The sequence below is a fragment of the Spea bombifrons genome, chromosome 4, assembly GCF_027358695.1.
Source record: "Spea bombifrons isolate aSpeBom1 chromosome 4, aSpeBom1.2.pri, whole genome shotgun sequence".
Classification (NCBI taxonomy): Eukaryota; Metazoa; Chordata; class Amphibia; order Anura; family Pelobatidae; genus Spea; species Spea bombifrons.
Window position 1 is genome coordinate 17,884,766 of NC_071090.1, and position 22,010 is coordinate 17,906,775.

General features: G+C 39.2%; 1 protein-coding gene across 1 annotated transcript; it reads right to left on the reverse strand.

Moving 5' to 3' along the window:
* Positions 1-282: 282 nt before the first annotated feature.
* On the reverse strand, positions 283-20,259 carry LOC128491103 (START domain-containing protein 10-like). The gene is made up of 6 exons (XM_053463292.1): positions 19,671-20,259; positions 8,834-8,981; positions 6,792-6,895; positions 5,823-5,940; positions 3,753-3,805; positions 283-904 (listed from the first exon to the last, which is right to left on the reverse strand). Exons 1-6 carry the CDS (start codon positions 19,815-19,817, stop codon positions 674-676), a joined length of 801 nt encoding a protein of 266 aa, XP_053319267.1. The 5' UTR covers positions 19,818-20,259; the 3' UTR covers positions 283-673.
* Positions 20,260-22,010: the final 1,751 nt, after the last annotated feature.

A 22,010-nucleotide genomic window follows, 5' to 3' on the forward strand; every position in this document is an offset into this window, starting at 1 on the left:
TTTCTCACAGTGAAAAATGAGTGCGGCCCTCGCACGTATACAATTCTGATGAAGTGGCCCACTGCAGAAAAAACTTGGACACCCCTGATCTAGCCTGTTCAAAAGTAAATAGTATACAAAGGAGGGCGAGGAGTAACATGAATTGGGTACTGTAAGCAATAGAAGCGTGGGATGGTGGGTTGAATAAAGAATATAATGAAAATTTTATTTTTAAATCACAACTACAAGCAAAATGTCAAACATAGCATTATACCCATCATTGTGCTGCTATCAATAATGAGATACTAAAAAGTTATCTTTTTTTTATTGCATTTTGAACAAAATAAAGAACATAATAACCATGTCAGGACACGACAGGGTAAACATAGGTAGGCTAAAGGCCTATGCAAGTGGGCATTACCAAACACCTTGCACTCTTGGTTGATTGAGGATACTAACCTGAAACCCCATGGAAGCAGCACTTCAGCCAGAGAAACCTGCCTAAGCCTAAAAGAGACATCGATATTTGAACTAAAATGAGTAGTAATGCAAAAGAACAAGTGGAAACACTAGTGTTACAATCACACAACATTCATGTAATATGAAGACTTCAACCAAATTTAGTAGGAGAAGAATGAAAGAAGCGCAGTGGAAGAACCATCATTTGAAAAGACTATCATCGGCCACATGTTATCTAAGATTCCTTTGAAAGACCATCTTCATCATCACTAATATGCATTCGCTCTTCAGATACTCCACTCTCATCAATATTTTCTAACTCGTCAGCTCGCTGAATTAACAAGTCTTCCAGGTTAACACTAGGTAGGGTGTTTTGCTCTGGATAAATCCAAGGCTTGAAATGTGGTTCATGTCTTCTTTTCCATTCAGGGTATTTCAGTCCAGCCTTATAGATCTTTTTCATGGCCTAAAAACAAAGCAAATTACCAGAACTAATATTAGCCCTTTTCATGATGAATTATATTTAGCATCTAACTCCTTAGGTTTGTTTTGCAACTGCAATTCTCCTAGTTCTTGTTCTTTTCTTAATTAAATACATTTCAGGGCTGGTGCTACCTTCAGGCAAGGTAGGGGCCGGCCTAGATCACACTGAGCCTGGGAGGGGGGGGGCACCGTCTTGCTGGTGGGCTAACCTGCCCGTTAGGGTTCAAGGTGGCTCCATGGGACCCTGGCAACACTCTTGCTGCCCCAAAGTCATTGGTGGATCCAGTAGAGAAAAAGAGGTAAGTCCCAACATCCAGACTCTTTATCTCTGCAGTAAGAGCCTGCTGAGGCATCACAGTGAGTGATGTGTGCGAGTGTTGCAGCAGTTGCAATTGTCCAGGGCGACACCTTGTTCCTGTCTACTCGTACCGGTTCAAATTTGTTTAAAAATGGGTTTTTGTGGGGGCAGCATTTAATGCTTGTACCCAGGCAGTACAATGTCTTGGGCTGGCCCTGTCCAGAAGTCACTGCTGAGTGCCTCCTGGCGCTCATTACAAAACAGTCACACACTCAAGAGAGCAATGGAATGTTATATACCGTATTGGCTCGGATATAGGCCGCACCCGAATATAGGCCGCACCCTAAAAGTTAGGTGCTTTTCTAAGGAAAAATGTTTCTTAGTTAAAAAAAAACTCTGCCCTCCACCCGATATATATACTGCCACTCTGCCCCCCCGAGATATGCTGCCACTCTGCCCTCCACCCGATATATATACTGCCACTCTGCCCCCCTGAGATATGCTGCCACTCTGCTCTCCACCTGATATATATACTGCCACTCTTCCCCCCGAGATATGCTGCTACTCTGCCCTCCACCCGATATATATACTGCCACTCTGCCCCCCCGAGATATGCTGCCACTCTGCCCTCCACCCGATATATATATACTGCCACTCTGCCCTCCACCCGATATATATACTGCCACTCTGCCCCCCCGAGATACGCTGCCACTCTGCCCTCCCCCCAAGATACGCTGCCACTCTGCCCCCTCGAGATACACTGCCACTCTGCCCCCAAGATGTGGCCCCCCCCCGACTTACCAAAGAAGACTCCCGTGTGTCTTGCGGGGCCGGCAGGGGACACCTACGCAATACACGTAGACAACTTCCGTGTAGACGTTCACCGGCTGCGACGATGCGCATAAACTACCTCTGCTGCCGGCCCGTCTGCACGATGTGCATTAACAATCTCCCTTGCCGGGACTCCCCCCCGTGGGAATTCCCGGCAAGGGAGATTGTTAAAGCACACCGAGCAGACGTGCCAGCAGCGGAGGTCGTTCACGCTCATCGTCGCAGCCGGTAAACGTCTGCACGATGCGCTTAGACAATCTCCCGTGCCGGCACTCCCCCCGTGGAAAGTGCCGGCAGGGGAGGCTCTCTGAGCGTATCAGAGAGTAGGATGCGGGTCCCCTGCACCGCTGCGGGGGATCTGTATCCTAACTCTGCTGCCTGCCCGGAACTGCATGTCCCGGGCGTCGGGCGCTAGACCCCGAATATAGGCCGCACCCCCACTTTAAAGATTTAAAGTGGGGGGGGAAAGTGCGGCCTATATTCGGGCCAATACAGTATAATAATAAGTAAGAGGAGCGATATGGAGAAACTAGAGAAATGGGCAGAAAGTGGATGAGGCAGGGGAGAAATTACTAGAAGAAGAGAGAAGAGAGAGTGCGTTTTGAAAGCATTTGTATGTTAGGGCAAGCGTAAGCCAGGATGTCTATGTGTAAGGACAAGTGTGCGTGTGTATGTGTGTAAGGGCAGGTGTGTATATTTGCCGGCAGGCATTTATAAGAGTAGTGTATGTGTTTATTGTGACAGCCTATCCATTACTGTTCTGGGCCTACAGGGGATATACTATTAATAAAGGGGACACGTGTGATTTTTTCATATTGCTAATGAGCACAGGCAAAGTACTGCGCTGCAGTATGTGGGATGTATAGACTCATGCAACCAATCAGTCAATTATACATCCTCCATACTGCAGGGCAGCACTTTTATCTGGGCTGGTCAGCAATATGACAGCATTACATGTGTCCTGGAAAACAAGGCAGATGCAGTCATCCTACAGGCAAATTCTATGAGTACAATCTGGGTGCCAGGACTGGCCTCTGGGTTGAGGAACCTGTGATGTATGCTGCAGTTTCCACACATGATTCATTTGTTCTATACCTTTAGTGTTGAGTTTGCCTGTGATGATGTGATTCCATATGGTGTCTATAACTCAACATCATGTAGGGGGTAGAGAAGTCTAGCACAATGAAGAAAAGCACAAAGGGAACAGTTTTCACTGGGAGGGGGTCAAACCATGTGTATGATGTGCTCACATGACTTGGCCCCCAAGGGCAGGGCACGAAGGGGTGGGGTCAAAGGGATGGCAAATTGTGCCTAGGGTGCCAAAGATCCTTGCACCAGGCCTAATACACAATGGAATGGGACATTTGTTTAGCTTCAACATGTTAATACAAAGGTATTATATGATCAAAAGGAAAGATGTCTCAAATAATAATGCTGTTGAAGTTTAGAAATACCATCGGTTCTGAACAAGATGCAGTGGTTACTTACTAGAATAAGTGTCAGATTTTTCTCCTCATTATATCAATATCCACACTAGTTTTATTGATTTATTTATATTTTAAAAATATAAAACAGATACGCATTTTCTGTTGACATCAATACAGCTTGAAGTTTGAAGTATACAAAACAAATATAAAATGTGCACTTTGTTGATGTAATTATCGGATCATGTTGATTTGTTCTTAAGTAACATCTAACATACCTTTGGGGCCACAAACTGTGAAACTTTATTTACAACCCACTTTGGTAATGAACCTAAGGGGAAAAAAAGGATGCAAATTAAATGTTATTTATTGTATCTATATGTATGTATGTTAAGTGACAATATAAATGGTCTGGCATTTCTAGTCACACAGAGCAGATTACATATAGGGATAATTGAATGTAGAAAAATTGAAAATATAAATGCATTACACACAAAAAAGAGTCATACTGGACTCAGATTATTTGGGCAAATATATAAATATTGCTTAGTGACTAAATTGAACAGTGCCATCTTATGGTCAACTACACTTATTTCAAGCTCAGCGGAGCTGATGAGATAAAATGACTCTATTGAAATGATAAAAAGGTTTGTACCGTGTTAGACTTTGAAAAACAGGAGAAATGTATAGTTAAAATGATACCATTTATTGGCTAACAAAGTTTAATTGCAAGCTTTCAAGACCAAGTTGTTAGCTTCATTAGTGCCTTAGGAAGGGACTTAAAACAGAAAGCTTGCAATTAAACTTTCAGTTAGCCAATAAATGGTATCATTTTAACTATAAAATTACTCTGAAACGGATGCATTAAACTGCTAATATCTGTATGTCTGAAAAATGGCCACCTGCGCTAGAAATATCCAATACTGCATTTTCTCAAGATGTTTATATACTGTATTAATATCACAATACAAGACCTCATTTATTGTGTAAACTACATGCTACATGTCCAGTATATTAGAGAAATATGTTTCCATAGTAAGCACAGCAGCGTTTTCCAATGACAATATTTCAACATACTATGAAAAACAATGTAAGTAATATATAGTGTTTGGTAACAAATTAAACATTAAACAGATGAGGATGAAGATTGAAAATAATTAAATACGTTTTTTGGTGTAATAAGTGAGAACAAATTCCTTAATGCTTGAATCCAGTAAAATATGTAAACATACAAATATAATTAAACATAAATTAGAAGGCATTGGCAGAATGCCATTTCAAATGTTGGTAAGATTCAACCCCAAAAGGAATCCAATCTTATTTCAATGACAGCAACATGAGATAGCTTAGAGATGCTTACAAGGACACAATGCTACTGCAGTATCAAAATACATATTTGAATAATAAATAAATAAAGGATCTGCCCTTCTATTCTGACCATTATCCTGACAATTCATTCATCTGCCCCTCCTAAAAACTGCTCTCCAGCAACATTTTGTATTCTTAGCAAGTTATCATTAAAAAGCATGTATCTAGAGATATTTGAGGCCCATCTTTGACCTTGCCTGTGCTTATTATTCCTAATTTTTAGCAATGACAACTGTTTTTCTTTTAGGACAGCATGGAAAGGATTATATATGTAGGAGATCAGTGTTTTTTCTTTCATACCAACTGGAGATTCATGTGTACCCCACAGCATGCAAGCCTTACGTCAAGGAGCAAACAGGTGAACTATGCTGATCGAAGAAAGAGTGACAGACCAAAATTGGTTGATAGTACCAGGATAAGACATATGTTTCTTAACAGCCTAATCATTAACACTCCAAGAACATAAAATGGAATGATTAAGCTCAGTTTGTCAGCAAAAAAGGCTGATGCATGGTTTGAAACTGGAACCCTTTTCCTAAAATGAGATTCTGTGTGATCTTTTCTCAAGAGGAACCTTTTGTAGATGTTTATACATGATGGCATCATTATGTCTACACATGAACCTATCATTGTGATGTGTACTAAGTTATAGTTATACTGGGTTATAACATTGACAAGTACATTTTTCAGCAAGATTTTCCATGGAAAACTAGGGAATCTAGTCTTGGTGACTTTGTGAAATAGTCCTCTTCCTCATTCGTGAGTGTTGTCTAAACAAAATAAGTCTAATACATACCAGAATCTACCCTTTGTCAAGTCTATCCTATCCCAAACTAAACAGATTGGATATTTTTTCTGTTATTATACCCACAAACTCTGATTTTGTGCTTTTGTATTGTTGTTAAAAGGGGCTGCCAACACATGGCAGCCCGGGAACTGTGGCATTTCTACACCTAGCTGGAGATACTTGGCTTTCTTACCTTTTGGATCCACTTGTGTTAGGTAATATAGCACGCAGCTTTTGGGTCCATTAGCTTTAATGAGATACCCAGTCTGCAAGGAAACTGCTCTCACAAAGTCTTTTCGGGGAGGGTGCTTCTGCAAGTCAAATTTTGGTATTTTGGTTAAGGTTTTTCTCAAACAACAATGCGATCAAGACTTTGCATAGTTAGACAAATTCATCTTAAGCTAAACTTGGGGATAACACGCTGTATGGGAGCTTTCAGGTGCTAAGGTTGGGTGAATTGCTAATCCTCTCAGGAGACCAATTGTTGCTAGGAACTATAAAATACATTTTCCATCAGTTTCTGTAGTTGTGAATGACTTCAGAAAGTATCAACCGTGAAAAAAGACTTAACCCAGCGAGTCCAAACCATTAGAGAATTCCTTAGGGCTAATTTTGGACTTTAATGACTAGACCCCATACAGAAGTAAGGCAGGACAAGTGGTAAGAAGGCAAAAGAACTGAAAGCTGGAAGGTTAACATGCAGGAGGAGGTCTCCGAGAGACAAAGGTGGTGTTTTCACTTATGAGGCAGGTATCAGCTCAGCATGCTGTGTAATGTTAAAACTCGACAGCCAAATGGCCATGAGTGAGTGCCTTAGATGAGGATATGTGTATCTAAATAATTTAAATGGTAAAATATGTAATACGTCATGTGTCGTCGTTCATCCGAGGTTGTATTTACCTAATTTTAGACCTGCTAAGGAACAGATGATTGTTATTGTGTCCTAATATATAAAACCATAGAATAGAGGGTGTACTTTGGTTTTCACACAATTACATATATGTAGTAGCCCTGGTCAAAGGAGTTATCTCGCAAAGGTGGTCAAGATGGATGCCTCGGGTGAGATCTTTGTTTGTGATTGTGACAGGTCCACTTAACATGCTAGTTATCAATAAGGAACAAAATGTATCCCCCTCCACACACAGAAATATATAAGTCTTACCGGGTGTTTTACAGAATAATTTATTATCATGTAATCGTTTCCAAGCGGCAACCAAGAACGCAAAGTAACAAAATCTCTGTTTTTTAATGGACTTGGACACTTCCCTGTAATAAAAGAAAAAATAAGTAAAAAAACAAACAGCTATACCTTTGAAGAAGACCTTTTAAAGACCAAAAGAAAAGAAAATGGGGAAAGGTTTTTTTTTTGGCTGGACATATATACAAACTGGAATGTGTAAAATACTCATTACGTGGATGATGGAATATGATGAGAACATGAGTAAACTATTGACAGATTACTTATTTGCAAACTGGGGGAACCAATCAGCCTGTATAAAAAATAACATGTATATAAAATGGAGAGGGACTATATTTGGGGTCCAGAACTGTAGCCCTTATGTGCTGCAAACAGGCCAGGGATTGTATGCTGCTTGCCTGAAAACGGTAGTTTAATGTTTTGTTTTTTTAAAGTTGAGATTCCTGTGCTCAAGCTGGGATATCCAGAGGTTGTGGCCTCTTTGCTGCCCTTGAGGACCGGAGTTGTGCACCACTGATTTACATGAATACAACCTTCAGTTTAATTATCAACACAACACAAAAATAGTTCAGCCTCAAATGACCTCTTTTTAGCACCTTTTATTTATTTTCAGTGTTCGTTAACATTATTTAACCCCTTTGCGCCCAGTTCTGTGACGCAAACAAAATGCAATGTTTAGGACAGATTGGTGCTTAAATGGTTAAACCAAAAGTGTTAAAATGCCCCTAGTAAAAAAAAAATATCGAAAACTATATACTTTTGTTTAGAAGACCAATGTGCAGTACTCTGGAACTACATTTAAGGATTGAGTATTCTTGGTATTAACAGAATATTCATCAAGCCTTTCTAAAACTACCAGACAGCCAGTAGTTAAAAATACAATCCAATTTCGTATTCTATTATTTGACAAAGTGTTGGAATCCTACCTCTGTTAATACATAGAAAAAAAAAACAAGTCACAACAGAAACAACATTTTAACATACTAAAAGCAACAACAAAAACTACACATTATTCATTTTATATTTTTTGTAATAAAGATTTGGATTTTTACGAAGTCATAAACATATGGAGAACTGTGATACATAGTAAACGATTGTTTCATAGAATGTTTTATTATAATAAACTGAAATTGACTACTGTGAAAGTGGGGTGCAATGTCTCTATAGTTTATGAGCTATAAGGTATACATGAAAAAGTATATATCATATACTGTACAATAATGAGGTAATTTTCATATAATAGTTACATAGATTGCTTGGAGGAAACTAGCCTTTTAAAGCTATTTCAAACTAAAACTTTTAAAGAATACAACAGAAACACATTTTTTAAATGTTGGTATTTTCTAACCAAAAAGCTAGAGAGTATGCTATAATATTATTATAAAATATATAATATTGTAGTACTTCTTATAAAAACTCTGAGTCATAAAGGACAATGCTAAATCATGAAAATCAATGGAACGATCCTATTAAACACTCAATATTCATAACTTTGTCCAAAAACTGAGACAATATGTGAAAAGACAGCGGCAAAACAATTTTCTTTGCTGCTAACCTATGTACGGAAAGATTTTGTATGTTGGGTTATGATGCAATAACCTATTATTCTAAACCTTATTGTATATTTATATGAGTGAGTTGTTATAGGTAGAAGAAAGATCTGTTCAAGAGCCAATGATGACATAATCATCATAGGGGCACAAAAACCTATTAAAAAGCAACTTCAGTATGTTTCCGCCTCGCTAATCTGATTTACCTCTCAGTCTTTTCAGTTTACCCATGTAATAGACTATACTAAAAATATTAAGTGTTATATTTATTAGGGAAATATGTGCACAGTTACAAAAAAAATAATAAAAGCACCAACAATGCATTTAATATACTGTTAATGTTTAATAAAGTTTATCCTAATGAATCCTTAGAATTCACATATATTTGGGACTTCATGCTTAGAAAATCTAGGGATTTTTAAGATCACATACCCTGCAAAACCTATAAATACTTACAAGAATAATACCCGACATCCGCATTAACTGTCAGTCTGCCAATGTCATAGGTCTCTATCATGTTGGAATCCCATTTCCTACGATAGCTTGTGTCATGGAGAACATCATAAAGCACTTCAGCAGAAACATCTTTGCACACAATACACATCTGGAAAAAAAACAATAGAGATTGACTAGGTCAAGGTACATAATTCAGAAAATCCACAATAATTTAGATTACTATATTTCAAAGACACATACATTACACACACAATCATTACCCCAGTTCAGTGCCTTTTAACCTTTTTTTTTTTTTTGTGTACCTAGCTTATTTTCCCAGGCAAACGTATTTGGTAGGAGTGTGACTTGTCCTGGAGTACAGATCAAATCTTTTAAGTTCATTAGATGCACAAAAACAAATCTAAATGCTTCAAAATGAATTTGTATTATTCAACGATTTGACCTTTTTACAAGCTGTAAAAATCACTTTATATTACCTGTCTCATTTGTTTAAAGGTTTGGCAAATAGAAAGAAAAAATTTAACTAAAGCTTTCTAATACAAAGAAACAGATTTAAAACATACCGTATTTGCTTGATTATAAAAGGAGGTTTTTTTCTAGAGCAAACGCTCTGAAAAATACCCCTCGTCTTATAATCGGGGTTGTCTTATAATCAACTAGGTCTGACTACGAGACTAAGATCCAGATCCCCCGCAGCGATGCAGGGGACCTGGATCCTCCTGCCCCCCCTACTTACCGGTACCTCTGAGTCCCCGGTGCTTACTACGGGCAGCGTGTAGAGCTCTACGTGATTCGCGTACAAAACTTCTGCTGCAGCCGGGAAGAGGTGCGGTTAGCAGCGGGGGTTGTCTGCGTCCATCGCGCAGACCTTCCCCGGCTGTCAGATATCAGAGTTCCCCGTGATCCCTGACAGCCGGGGAAGGTCTGTGTGATGGACGCAGACAACCCCCGCTGCTAACTGCACCTCCTCCCAGCTACAGCGGAAGTTGTCTACGCGGTGTTTCTTTACACATACCATAATATACTTAGGCAAGGATATTTTATTAAACTAAAGGGTATTGTGTTCCTCAATCTAGACCTTTTATTAAACACTATGTAGCCCTGTTTTATATGGGAGTTAATATCTTACAGTAGGCAAAAAAAAAAACCAAAAAAAAACAAACTTACATTGACAGACGTAGCAATGCATGCCAATAATCATAATAGTAATTGCATTAAGTTAAATGGTAATCTATTTTGGGACACTTACAATTATCTCTTTTTCATATTACATTAGCAATGAGGTTCCCTTCCTCATTTGTAAAGGAATAAGCCACTGGGTCATATGGAGGCCATATGTTTTATGCCAATCACCTCTTTATAAGCTTTTCGGCTAGCACTGCTCGTCCTGGTTTGTTTGCTTAGCAGTAACTAGAAACTTTCACCTAGTAACCTAAACTGATCCATGGTATCAAGTCATCAGAAATATGATGTATTATTCATGAAACCCTCCTCCACTTTGTCTGGGTCCCTCTGTGCAGGAAGTGACAGCTTCCCAATGAATATCATGTCAACAGCCCTTCATTAGGGTCACTTGAATATTTGATGAGCTCAGAGCTCTGATGCAGAGTAATTAGAAACTTGCCCTTTATATTGCCTGGACCTTCTTTGTTTTGATTATTTCTCGCTTTTATTAATGCAGCAGTTTAATCTCAGTGGGCGAACAGCTACGAAAAACAGCTTGAATATCAGATGTCTGAAAAGCTCTTTGAACTTATATTAGTCACCCCAAGACCACAGTTGGCCCCATGTGTGGAAAAACCTCAGGTTTCTGAAGACAAACAAGGACAGTCCTAGCTTTATAGGATTAGAAGGCAACATCTGGGAATCTATCCAAGATTGGTAACAGTGATTGATACAAAGTGCCTAGCTTATTTTCAGTTCTACACCAGACAGCACACAGCACACAGTTTTTGTGTCATGCTGTTTTACCCAAATGCAGGTACCAAGCAAAAAAAATGCTATCTTAACATTTCAGGAAACTGTGTGATAAATGAATGCCCATGAAACATTCTGGGAGCTAAGAAAAAGAGGGACATCAGGAAAGAAAATTGGCAAACGGGAGTTTGAAGACGGACAGTTGGAAAATTATGTAGGTATTGTGCTAGCAACTAAATCAAAGTATACATGCATTATTTCCAGGGTTGTCAAAGCGTTAATACCTTAAGGCAACATTTTTACAGACACCTCTGACCCACAGTTATAACTAGGGAAGTAGTTGAGATGACTAAGTGGTCCTGGTACTTTAAGCCCCAAACAACATAGCATGGCCGCCAGCTAGATACGTGCTGCTGCACATTATGTACTTACACTCATGCAAAATGTCAAATCTGTGGCTGGAGAGGCTGTATCCGTAAGTATGCAGCCCTGCTGGCAACCCACTATCTCCTGGCGTGTCAGATGAGCCTGGCTTTAACATTGGCAGAGAACGCTGCCTCCGGATCACCTCAAAATTACTTTGGCGGGTGGGCATTGCCCTAGAACTGTATGGTGGTGCAGGGCTGTCTGGTGGTTAATGATATTATACCCCTAATCCTATCATGTCTTGTGTATAAATATCTGTGCCGATTTTAATAAACTTTTCTGTTTTGTACCCTACACTAAGTCTCGGCTAGTACTTGAGCAGTCAAACTTTCACCGGCAAGGAAGAGCTCTACGGAGCTACTCAGTCCGAGTATGGGTCTCTGTCACACCGGTCTGCAGTGGTCGCTACCCATCAAAAGTGGTCCAAGGAAGAAATAGCAGTTAACCTGGCAACGGCCCGGGAAACTGGCGTTCAAGGCTCATTGATGCACATGGGGGGAGAAAGCTGACCCATGTGGTCAAATCCAACAGACGAGGTACTGTAGCTCAAACTGCTGAAAAAGGCAATGGTGATTGTGAGCATAATGGGACCAGGAGCAATGGAAGAAGGTGGCATGGTCTGATGAATCATGTTTCTTTTACATCACATGGATTGCCAATGCTATAATCAATTCGTTTTTGTCTTGTGCTCTTCTGGTGATAATCAGGGGCGTTGCTAGTTCCTCAAAAGATCCCTACCTCTACTCTTATTCATTATTATATTTGGCATCTTTTCCTCCCATCTCTCCTCTCTTCCAGCAACCTGCATACAAGTTAGCACACATTATTTCACACACTGTGTGCCCTGACTGTGTGTACTGACTTACACACTTGAATATACAAACCCACGCATCCATGTTCATACACAAACATACATGCATGCATGCTCACAAACACCCCCCCCCCCACAGCTCAACTGTAGATTTCCTTGGCTACTCATATAGTGCACAAACACCTTTTCTTTACCCATGGGGTCACGTGACCAAGCTCTGTTCCCGCCTCCATAGGCCATGTGGTGAGTGGAACCCAGGGGAGACAGCCCCATGTATGCCACAGGTGCTAAGCACTGGGATATGGCATCATTACCCAGCTCTCTGCATTAATTTGGGGAAGGTTAGAGGAAGATATATGATCTCTCCAACCAGTATATACCCCCAAGAAAATGCTTTAGCCCCAGAGTCTCCATTCGGGGCTATGAAGCCCCGATTGTTTCCCCTTAGCGAGACCCCTGGCAACGGTTGCAGCTTGTTTTGTTACTCGTCTATTTCTCTCTTTCTTTCTCTTTCCTTTTCTCTATTATTTTACTGGTGCAGGTCTATACCCAATAACTTAGTGGAGCTTGTCAGTACAGCGGGAAATGTGGTCCCGATTTCATTCTCCAGGGTCTGGGATGAGTTGGAAAACCACTCTCTGTATTTAGAGCACATCTTAAATTATACATGGGAGAATGTCATGTTATAGACATTAAAATTCAGTGGCCATTTTAATACCAAATGTATATTTGAAATTTGAAAGCTCACAGCCTTTTTTTATGCTGGCACAGAAAGCGGCATGGTGAATGTAACCGTGTGCATCCCCACACACGCAATGTCGTAGCATGTTATATAGATAAGCACATATTTGATGACCACGTAGGAGCACTGTAGGTAATTACGTGCATGCTAACCTGACTCAACAGATCATCTACTTCAGGTGATCATGTATAGTCATATGCTAGAGATTTTGCTAGGACAGTGAAAATATAAATATAGAGCCCCATACTTACAAGCAGATGTTTATATAAGAGTACGGTTTTTTTAACCACAAAATACTGATTGTAAAAGTAATAAACTGAGCCTTGACAGACTCTTGCTCATATAAAAGTGTGAGCCTTGTTGAAACGCATCCACCAGGTTGACAACCCGTCTACATCTGGGATACACCTTTGTTGTTCCAGTATGGAGGCAACCGAATCTTGTAATCTCATTATATTCATTCATAATGCATTAGAACCTGACACGGGTGCTTTGAAGGCACAGGCAGTGTCTAACACAATTAGTCACAGCCAAGAGGAAATAGACACTGCGTCTTTACATGGATACCAGTACTACTCCTTAGACCTACTGCATTATCTGAATAATTAACCATCTTACTGCCTATACAGCGCTGAACATATCTTGATGTTTTATAGCCAAAGCTGTGCAAACAGAAGTAATTGCATTAAAATGTGACCATGATCATTTACAGTATATTATTTAATTGGGGATGTGCATTTCCTAGGTGCAACCAATATCCCAGTAATTCTAATTGAAATAGGGCTACTGTAATTTTAAGATTTTGGGACTATAATTAAATCATCTCTATTTTGTGTTTCAGTTGTAGTTCTACATAAGGTCACTAGGGTGTCTAGAACAAGGAGTTTGAGAAGTATTTAAATCTGCACCCGTTGTGTCTCAACTATGAACTTTTTATGTTTTTTATGTCAGATAGGGCTGGATAATCCACATTGAGTGTATCTTCGTATCAGTTAATCTTTAGTGGGTTAAATTTTAAATCCTTTAAAAAGACAGTAAGTAAGTAAGCCTTGCTTATATTAAAGGAATGGTTTACACAATCATTAAGCCAACTGTCTTAGCTTCTATTGATCACTTAATGACAGAGTGCCTTCTTTTTATCATGCTGGTGAAGGAGACCACAATTAGTTTTTCCATTACATTTTTGTTTTTGGGATGGATGTTTAAAATAATCACACTACCCTACATTAGCAAATATTACAATGGTCTTCTTTCCAAAACCTTCATATTTTTTTCTGTTTCTTCTGCCACCAGATGGTCTACTTTGGTTAACCTATATATACCCAATTTTCATTTCATACACGAATAGTTCTTTATTTTTGCTGACAGGGTGAATTTCTGCTCATATAAAAATATGACTAAACCTGTGATTAATTGAAAGAGAGTGAATTCTGCATAGCATGCATTTCATTGGCTTGCGAAATTAGACTCAGCAATATAGTCTTGGGTAACAAATAAATAAATAAATGTTGACTTTTATTCTTGCATAATTTTCCCAGTGGCCCAAAGCATGATTCTTCTGGTTTTTGCAATGGTCCAAGGGACCAGCATAGGCAGACATTGTGAAATCGGGTTAAATCCTGTTATGTGAAAAATGAAGTGTATGTAGGGTGTATGTGACTCCTAAACTTTCAAATTCTTCCATATTCGCATAGCACAAATGTGAATAATTGCCTAAGGGCCTGTCCTGTGCAGACTGAAACCTTCAGAGGATGCTATTTTGAGCTCCTATAAAGAAAAAACAAAAAAACGTTACCTGTAATGTGTCATACTACTGACCCAATACAAAGAGTACAAGCACCATGTCTATGAGATGCTCATTTCTATATTTACTATTACTGGACAAAACAAAAAAATGGATCTCCCTACAAAAAAAAAAATTAACTCTGTTTAGAGTGAAGTTCTATAAAGCAACATGAAAGCAAATAATGGATTTCTTGTAGGTCAAATATTTTGATGTATGCTTATGTTCTTTTTCCAATTTGCTATAATCATGGCTCTTATGTATTAAAATATCCATCTCTTTCTTTCTACAGAATCCAGGACATTCCAGATTAAAGTAGATAAAATATATTCTTTGGTGACCGTGTTTATAAATGGGCTAGTTTTTTGAACTAAGAGTAAAAGTGCATTATGCCACTTTAACCCCTTAATGACAAAGCCCGTACATGTACGGGCTCAAAACGCATTGTTTTTAATGGGTTTAGGGACCGTCCGTTGTCCTGAAGGGGTTAATTCATCACTGTTGTAGAGTATTAGGGGATAGTGAGATCTAAGAATGAATGACTGTTGTGCTTGCTCTATTCATTATTAAGACATGAAGTATGTCTTCTAAAACCGGATAAGAAAACACTTTAAAGATGATGTTACAAAACAGCTCATTATATTTAGTTATATTTCATAGAAAAAGTGCCCTTTTTTTAAAGATGTGCTGCAAAATAAAAAGCTATTATAAGTCTAGTCTTTTGAGCAGGGAGAAGTGGACAGCTATATTTGTTATTTATTAAAATTGTGTTTATTTAAAAGACATTGCTACTGCAATACATACATTGTCAAGCTGACTGGTTTATTAGCTTCTAATGCTGTATGGCAGGACATTCTAGATCTTTGGCAGGTGGTCCAGGGTTGCAGGAAAGAATGGATAAAGCATTAACGTGGATCTGTCACTCTTCTTAAGTTTGTGGCTGATTCAGTACACCAAGTAAACCCATGTAAAAGTATTTGCAAAATTAAAAGAATGTGAGTTTCAAGTCCAGGGTCAGACTGGATTTCCTGGTAGGCGACCTTCACTGGGGCTGCTCTTTGAGGCCTGCAATTTTATACGTGTGGCCGTGGCCATGGCTGCCCATGCATTGGTCCCCGCTGCCACATGCATAATTACTCCCACTGCCATGATTTGTCTCTATTTGAAAGAAAAATTTTTGGGACCAGAACCCAATGTATGCAAAAAATGGCACATTTAATACCATCCGGGCCTAGTTTCCCCCCCTTTGTTAAGATACTTTCTTCTATGGTGGCATCTGTAACAACAGTTACACTGTTTTGCATGGTATGCAATTAAAGCTGATTGACAAATCCCCAAATCAACCAGATTGCACAGTTTGCAAAACGGTCGTAAAGTCATAGCAACATCTCAACTATTCCAGACAGCAGAAACAGCTCATTTGTTGTCAAAGGTATAAAGACCACTTTTCACCAGAATAGCTTTTAATATATGTCTTTAAATAATCCTTCATATTCCGGATGAAAACAAAATTACGTGTTACAAAAAAACCCCCATCAAAACATTATTTAATTTTTTATAATCAAATGTCCTATTTGTTGTGTATTTTGCATACAATGTATTACACAACAAAAAAAATGCCTTGGGTTACGAAGACAGCTGTTAGAGAATGTTAATCCTCTTTTCCTTCCCGAGGTTTTCTGATATGTGTTATCAGGATAGGAGGCATTATTAAGCAAGATGAATGGCAGCAGTCCATAGGGGCACGTAATTAATTATTTATCCTGCAAAGTAAGAATTGTCTAACTGGAACGATGGTATTTCCCTTAATCCAGCTGTTTTATGTACAAGCTTCTAAAAGCTATTTAAGAAATGATGTAGCACGGAATTTTCTACACATGTTCCAAGTTAATCAGTTTGGTAGACTAATCAGTGACCAGAACCCTTCTTACCACACAACAGTCAAGTCTCCAAAATATTTTTTAATATTAGAATCTATTTTACATGGACTCCAATGCATTTAGTACATTCAAATTGAGCCATATACTGTGTAATTATTGGAGTAAAAAAAGATTGGACTTACGTCTAATTTAAATCTTCCCCAGCTGCCTGTACTGAAACTAGGAATCATTTATATCTACAGATTTTCTTTGCAGTAGCACCCCAATTTAACTCACTGATGCAGCAGCTGATGTGGTGTTGTATTCGCCATGGGTGCTGCCATTGGCCTAACCCATGCTAGAGCTCAAGCGGTCCTCAGAAGACCTCCGAAGCCAGAGTCCTTCTAAAGAGGCTCCAAACCCATTGTATTAAAGAAGAAGACTCAAAAGGAGGACTGCAAAGGAGCATTGATCAATCATCTGTGAAAGTAGAGTCAAATGTTACAAATAGTCTATAAATTGTAGTGAACGCAAAATGTTTTTTTTTTTTTTTTTTTTAAAAAACATTAACATGCGTCAAGTATAGTTTTGGCAGATAAAAAAAGTGATAAAAAAACACAAAAACAAAAATTTAAAAAAGTTTAGTGATTAGAGTTTGTTTGAATTCTTCCAAAAAATATATTTATATTTTTATGATTCAGAAGAGTATTTGCAATTACCAAGAAACATTTTGGACTCGTAGGTTTAATATGAACTTTCAGAAAAAGAAGCAATAAAGTAGTATTGCCATTTTAAAAAATAAATTACTAGCAGTAATTTGGTGAGGTACATAGTGATTATACCGGCTCCACTGCGGAAACATGATGTACATACCTGGGTACATTCAGGCTCTGGCTACTATACTCAATGTTGAAGGTAAAAAAGAAGAGGCCCCCAATCCAACACACCCCAGACCAGATCCAAAACACTTCAGTGTCCACACTCCATTGTCACAGTTTTCCTGGCAATGAGGAGCATGGATCAGTTGGGAAGATCCATTGCAGCTCCAACTTTGCCTCCTTTTGACACAGGCATTGCAAACATGGCTATTTGGGTAAGGCACATGGGTGGCCATGCCTCCCGAACATTTCTGGGACTGGCCCCATCCCTCCCCAACACATGTGTCCTGATTTGGATACCTCAAGTGTTGGGTGGTTCCTGGAAATTTCCTCTAAAAACAAAATTATAAAGTGCCCATGTATTTTTCTTGAAATAGTTTCAGCGCAATACATATACACTACATGGACTAGAGTTATTTTTAAATAATGCACCAAATCCCCTCTTAAAACAATTTATATATATTTTCAATTTTGCTAAATATTGAAATATGTTTTATGATGGAGGTTATGGAGAACAGAAATGTTAAATATGTGGGAAAAAATGAAAGTATCCTCAAGTCTGCTAATATGCTTTTTGTATTAAAAGATGGAGTCATTTGCATCCTAAATTCATTTCAGTTAAAATAATAATAAAAGTTTTTGTATGGAAAAATAATGGAAGTTACAATGGATCAGTTCATCTTTAAATAATGATCCTACTGAAGTAGCTTAAGAAGTCAGCCCAGACAACTGTCACTCTCACAAACTTGATTGACCTAGTACTATATCTCTCAACTTCTACCCCTGGCGAATCGGAGCACCAGGGTTGGAACCTAAGAGGTAGAAATTTAGGCTCATCAGCAGAGCAGAGTGGCAAAATTGGGACTGTCCCAAGCAAAGCGGGACAGTTGGGAGCCTTGTTGTACATTCATGGAATGGTTCATTAGACTAAGCTGCTTTTTTTTTCTAGAACAAATCACATCAGAACATTAGCTTACACCAAGCTTAATAGCTTAAAGTAATGCTTGTAAGTAACACTTATACACCTTCCTCCAGTGCATCAATACATATTGAGCTCTAAGAAAATAATGTATGAAGAGCAATTTTGATGCAGTGTTAAAGGTGGAGCACGCATTACTCTGGTTGCTGCAGTGATTATACTACATTAAAGCTAGGTTTCCATTTGGTTTTTTTATGCTAAAAACGCCTATAAAAACGCCAATAGCGCCACCTGGCGTTTTTTTTGTGAAAAACGGCTGCAGCCAGATGTTAGCTGTAATTCAATAGGAAATCGCAAAATGCCATTTCCACTTGGCGTTTTTCTGTCTGGCGTTTTTTCAGTCCTCTTTGGCGTTTTTCTGCTTTTTTGGGCTCTGTGGCAGTTTTTCAAAACTGCAGCATGTTGACACTCTGGCGTTTTTTGCAAGAAATCTTGTCTTTTTTTCTCCAATAGAAGTCTATGGGAGAGAAAAAACGCCATGAAAAAGCCATGTGGGTTTATTGCCTTGGCGTTTTTTATGGCGTTTTTTCCACAGTTACAATGCAGAGGATGGACCCAGTATCTGTGTGTCCTACGAGAAATAGGCTGAAAACAAACAGTTTCACACAAAACAAAGTCCTGGACTGGTTCATATTGAATTTTACACCATTTGGAACAAACATGCCATTACAAACAAACATACGCGACCGGATCCTGTGTGCCAAAAGCAACAGCAAACAATTTGCACCATCATTTGGGGCCAATCTTCCCAGAGGAGCAGACATTCGAAATAAAGCATGCCTTACAAACCACAGAAAAGAGACAAAAGGGTCTACCAAGTAAATGACATCAGGAGAGGGCAGATACTTGCCATTTATCCTAATCCCTTTTAGCTGGGTGAAACTTCTAACTTGTAAAGGCTGGAAAAACTGCCTAAGGTCAAAAAAAGCAATTTCCACAGAAAGGCTAAAACGCCAGAAAAAACTCCAGAAAAAACGCCAAAACGCAGGTAAATGCAGTGGCAGTTTTCTTGGCGTTTTTCCTGGCGTTTTTCATCAAGAAAAAAACGCAGGACAAAAACCCAAGTGGAAACCTAGCCTTACAGTTTTGCACTAAAAATTTTTTTTTTCTATAGTGCACCAAGTTTTTCTGACATTTTTACAATGAAGTCCATTGTCTTTTGGATTTCATACATCTATATAACACCCTATATATATTATGAGAGCTTCCAGTTTATGGATATATTTTAGGACATCAATGATAGCATTCTGAAACTATGGGGGGAGGGGAATCCTTCTTGACCCCATTTTAGTGCATTTGACAGCAAAGCCAGAGTTATCACTGCAGATGTAATGCCGTATTTATTACCATAGCGAGTACAGGGAAGTTACTGCATCCTGCACTGCCCTGGTGAGGTTACAACACAGCTACAGGCTTTCTGATGAATAGCTCTGGGTTCTTACCTTGAGTTTCTTCACAGCCTTGCTGCTGTCCTGCTCCTGACTCCATACAGTCACTCCCCCCTTGCTATACTGGCATTGCCAGCCCTCCAAATGCTCACACTGCTCCCGAAAAGAGTTAAAATCTGCATCGTCTGGTATATGCACCATCTTCTACAACACAAGACTGAGCACCTTGTAGTCCAGCAGGAACAGGCAGGTCACCTCTTCCACCTCTATGTCTCTTGCTTCTTCTTTATTCAGCTGTACCTAAGAAATGACTGCAGTAAGATAAAAGAACTTGGCTCACTTTAGGCTTAGCACATAAAGATCTTATATTCTTCTATTTCCATTTCTGATTGTCCATATTCAGGGCTTAATTTTTATTTTTTTAGAACACACCTGGTTCTACTTCTCTGCTCTTCACCTTGAGTGGTGCTCCTGAAGGTATGCCAAGATCTTTCTCTGTCGGCTTTACTCTGGATCTATGCTCTAAGAACTGCACAGAAAGCTAGTACTGGAATTTTCCAATAAACACTGTTGGCTTGGCTCAGGTTTCCACTACCTAAGCTCCCTAACCCTATATTATTCAGTAGGTAACATCACACAGGTGTCTTAGATATCTCACCCTGCCCATTTCTTCCACTCCCTCCTCTTTCTTCTCCCAGCACACTCCTCTTTCCATTGCTCCCTCTGTCTCATGATCTGCATTGGTCTGACTTTGCAGCAGTCACGGATATAGCTGATTGCTGGCCAAGCTCATCAGCAAGTCCATTAAACAGGCATGTAACTATGCATGTTACAGATACGCATGGACATCATGGCTTATTACAGTGTGTACTGCAGTGTATTCTAGAGCTAGCCTGGATACCGCAATAACACTGCAGAAGGCAGATTATGATTTAAACACATACACATTTACGCAAACAGCACAGTTTATACCCACTGCTTTAAAGGCATGTGCCAGCTGTACTGAAAAAAAGCATTTACGTTGCCTTGGTAACGCGTACATCCATATAGCTGACATCGCTTCATACATTGCAGTATCGCCTTGCTGCAGAACAGTGCTCCATAATAAGTAATCTTTCCAGCATTGAAACAGTTAATAGACTATTTAACCTAAAATATACTTTGCTGTTCACGCTGAGCACTTAATCTACTATGCAATCCTCACGATATTTGTTTTTGGTTTCTAGAAGTCAGTTTTTAACCCCTTCGTGAGGATGGCTGATCTTATTTTTTGTACCCTTTGCGACGACGGCTTTAACATTTCTGCGGTGCTCGTGTTTAGCTGTAATTTTCTTCTTTCTCGTTTACTGAACCCACACAAGAAGACCTGTCTCTAGATGTCATTATTTTGATTGTATTATATAATTCATAAAGCATGAAATATGGTGAAAAATTTAATTGAAGGACTTTTTCTGACTTTTACTCATCTATAAAAGCTAATGAAAAAAAAAACCTAAAAAGATTGTACTATTTGTCCTGAGTTTAGAAATATTCAATGTTTTTTGTGCGCACTATAGGGCAATAATTACAAGTAGCCCCCATGTGCTATTTGGGACATCTTTAAAGCCGACCAATGCAATTTACCCCATATTTATTCGAATATAAGATGAGTTTTTTCAGAGCAAATGCTCTGAAAAATACCTCTCATCTTATATTCAAGGTCGTCTTATTATCAGACCTTAACCCCTTCAAGACCGGGACGTACCTGGTACTTCCTGGTCAAAGGTCACCACCAGACCGGGACGTACCAGGTACGTCATCAGTGATGTCCCCAGCGATCCGTAGCAGCCACTCCCTCTTAATTCTGTGCACCTGATCGCTTTGAAGCGAATTATGAGCACGGAATTAAAATATTTTTAAAAAATTGCGGTGTTCAACTGAAGACGCAGTACACAAACGTCGGTCCTGAAGGGGTTAAATAGAGGTCTGACTACAGGGGACCTGGATCCTGCTGTCTGGCAGCCAGTGAATGTCTGCACGGCGTGTAGACATCCTCCGCTGCTGCCCGGCACTTCTGCTGGGGCTTCAACGAAGTTCCAGATAGCTGCGCTGCAAAGGAGCTGGATCCTTCTGTCTGGCAGCCTATGAACATCTGTGCGATGCGCGCAGACAACCTTAACTGTACCCCGTTACTTCCGCTAGGGCTTCTACAACGGAGGTTGGCAAATAAAAGGAAATAAAAACAAGAAATGCATTTTTCCCAATTAACTATTAAATATATAAAATAGTTTATATGTGAATTCATATTTACTAGTAAAACTAGGGTAATTCACTAAGCCACAGAGCCTTCAGCATGTTTTTATCAGGATCACACCAATGTATAACCTCTGAGTGCAAACGTTTAAGGTAAATTAG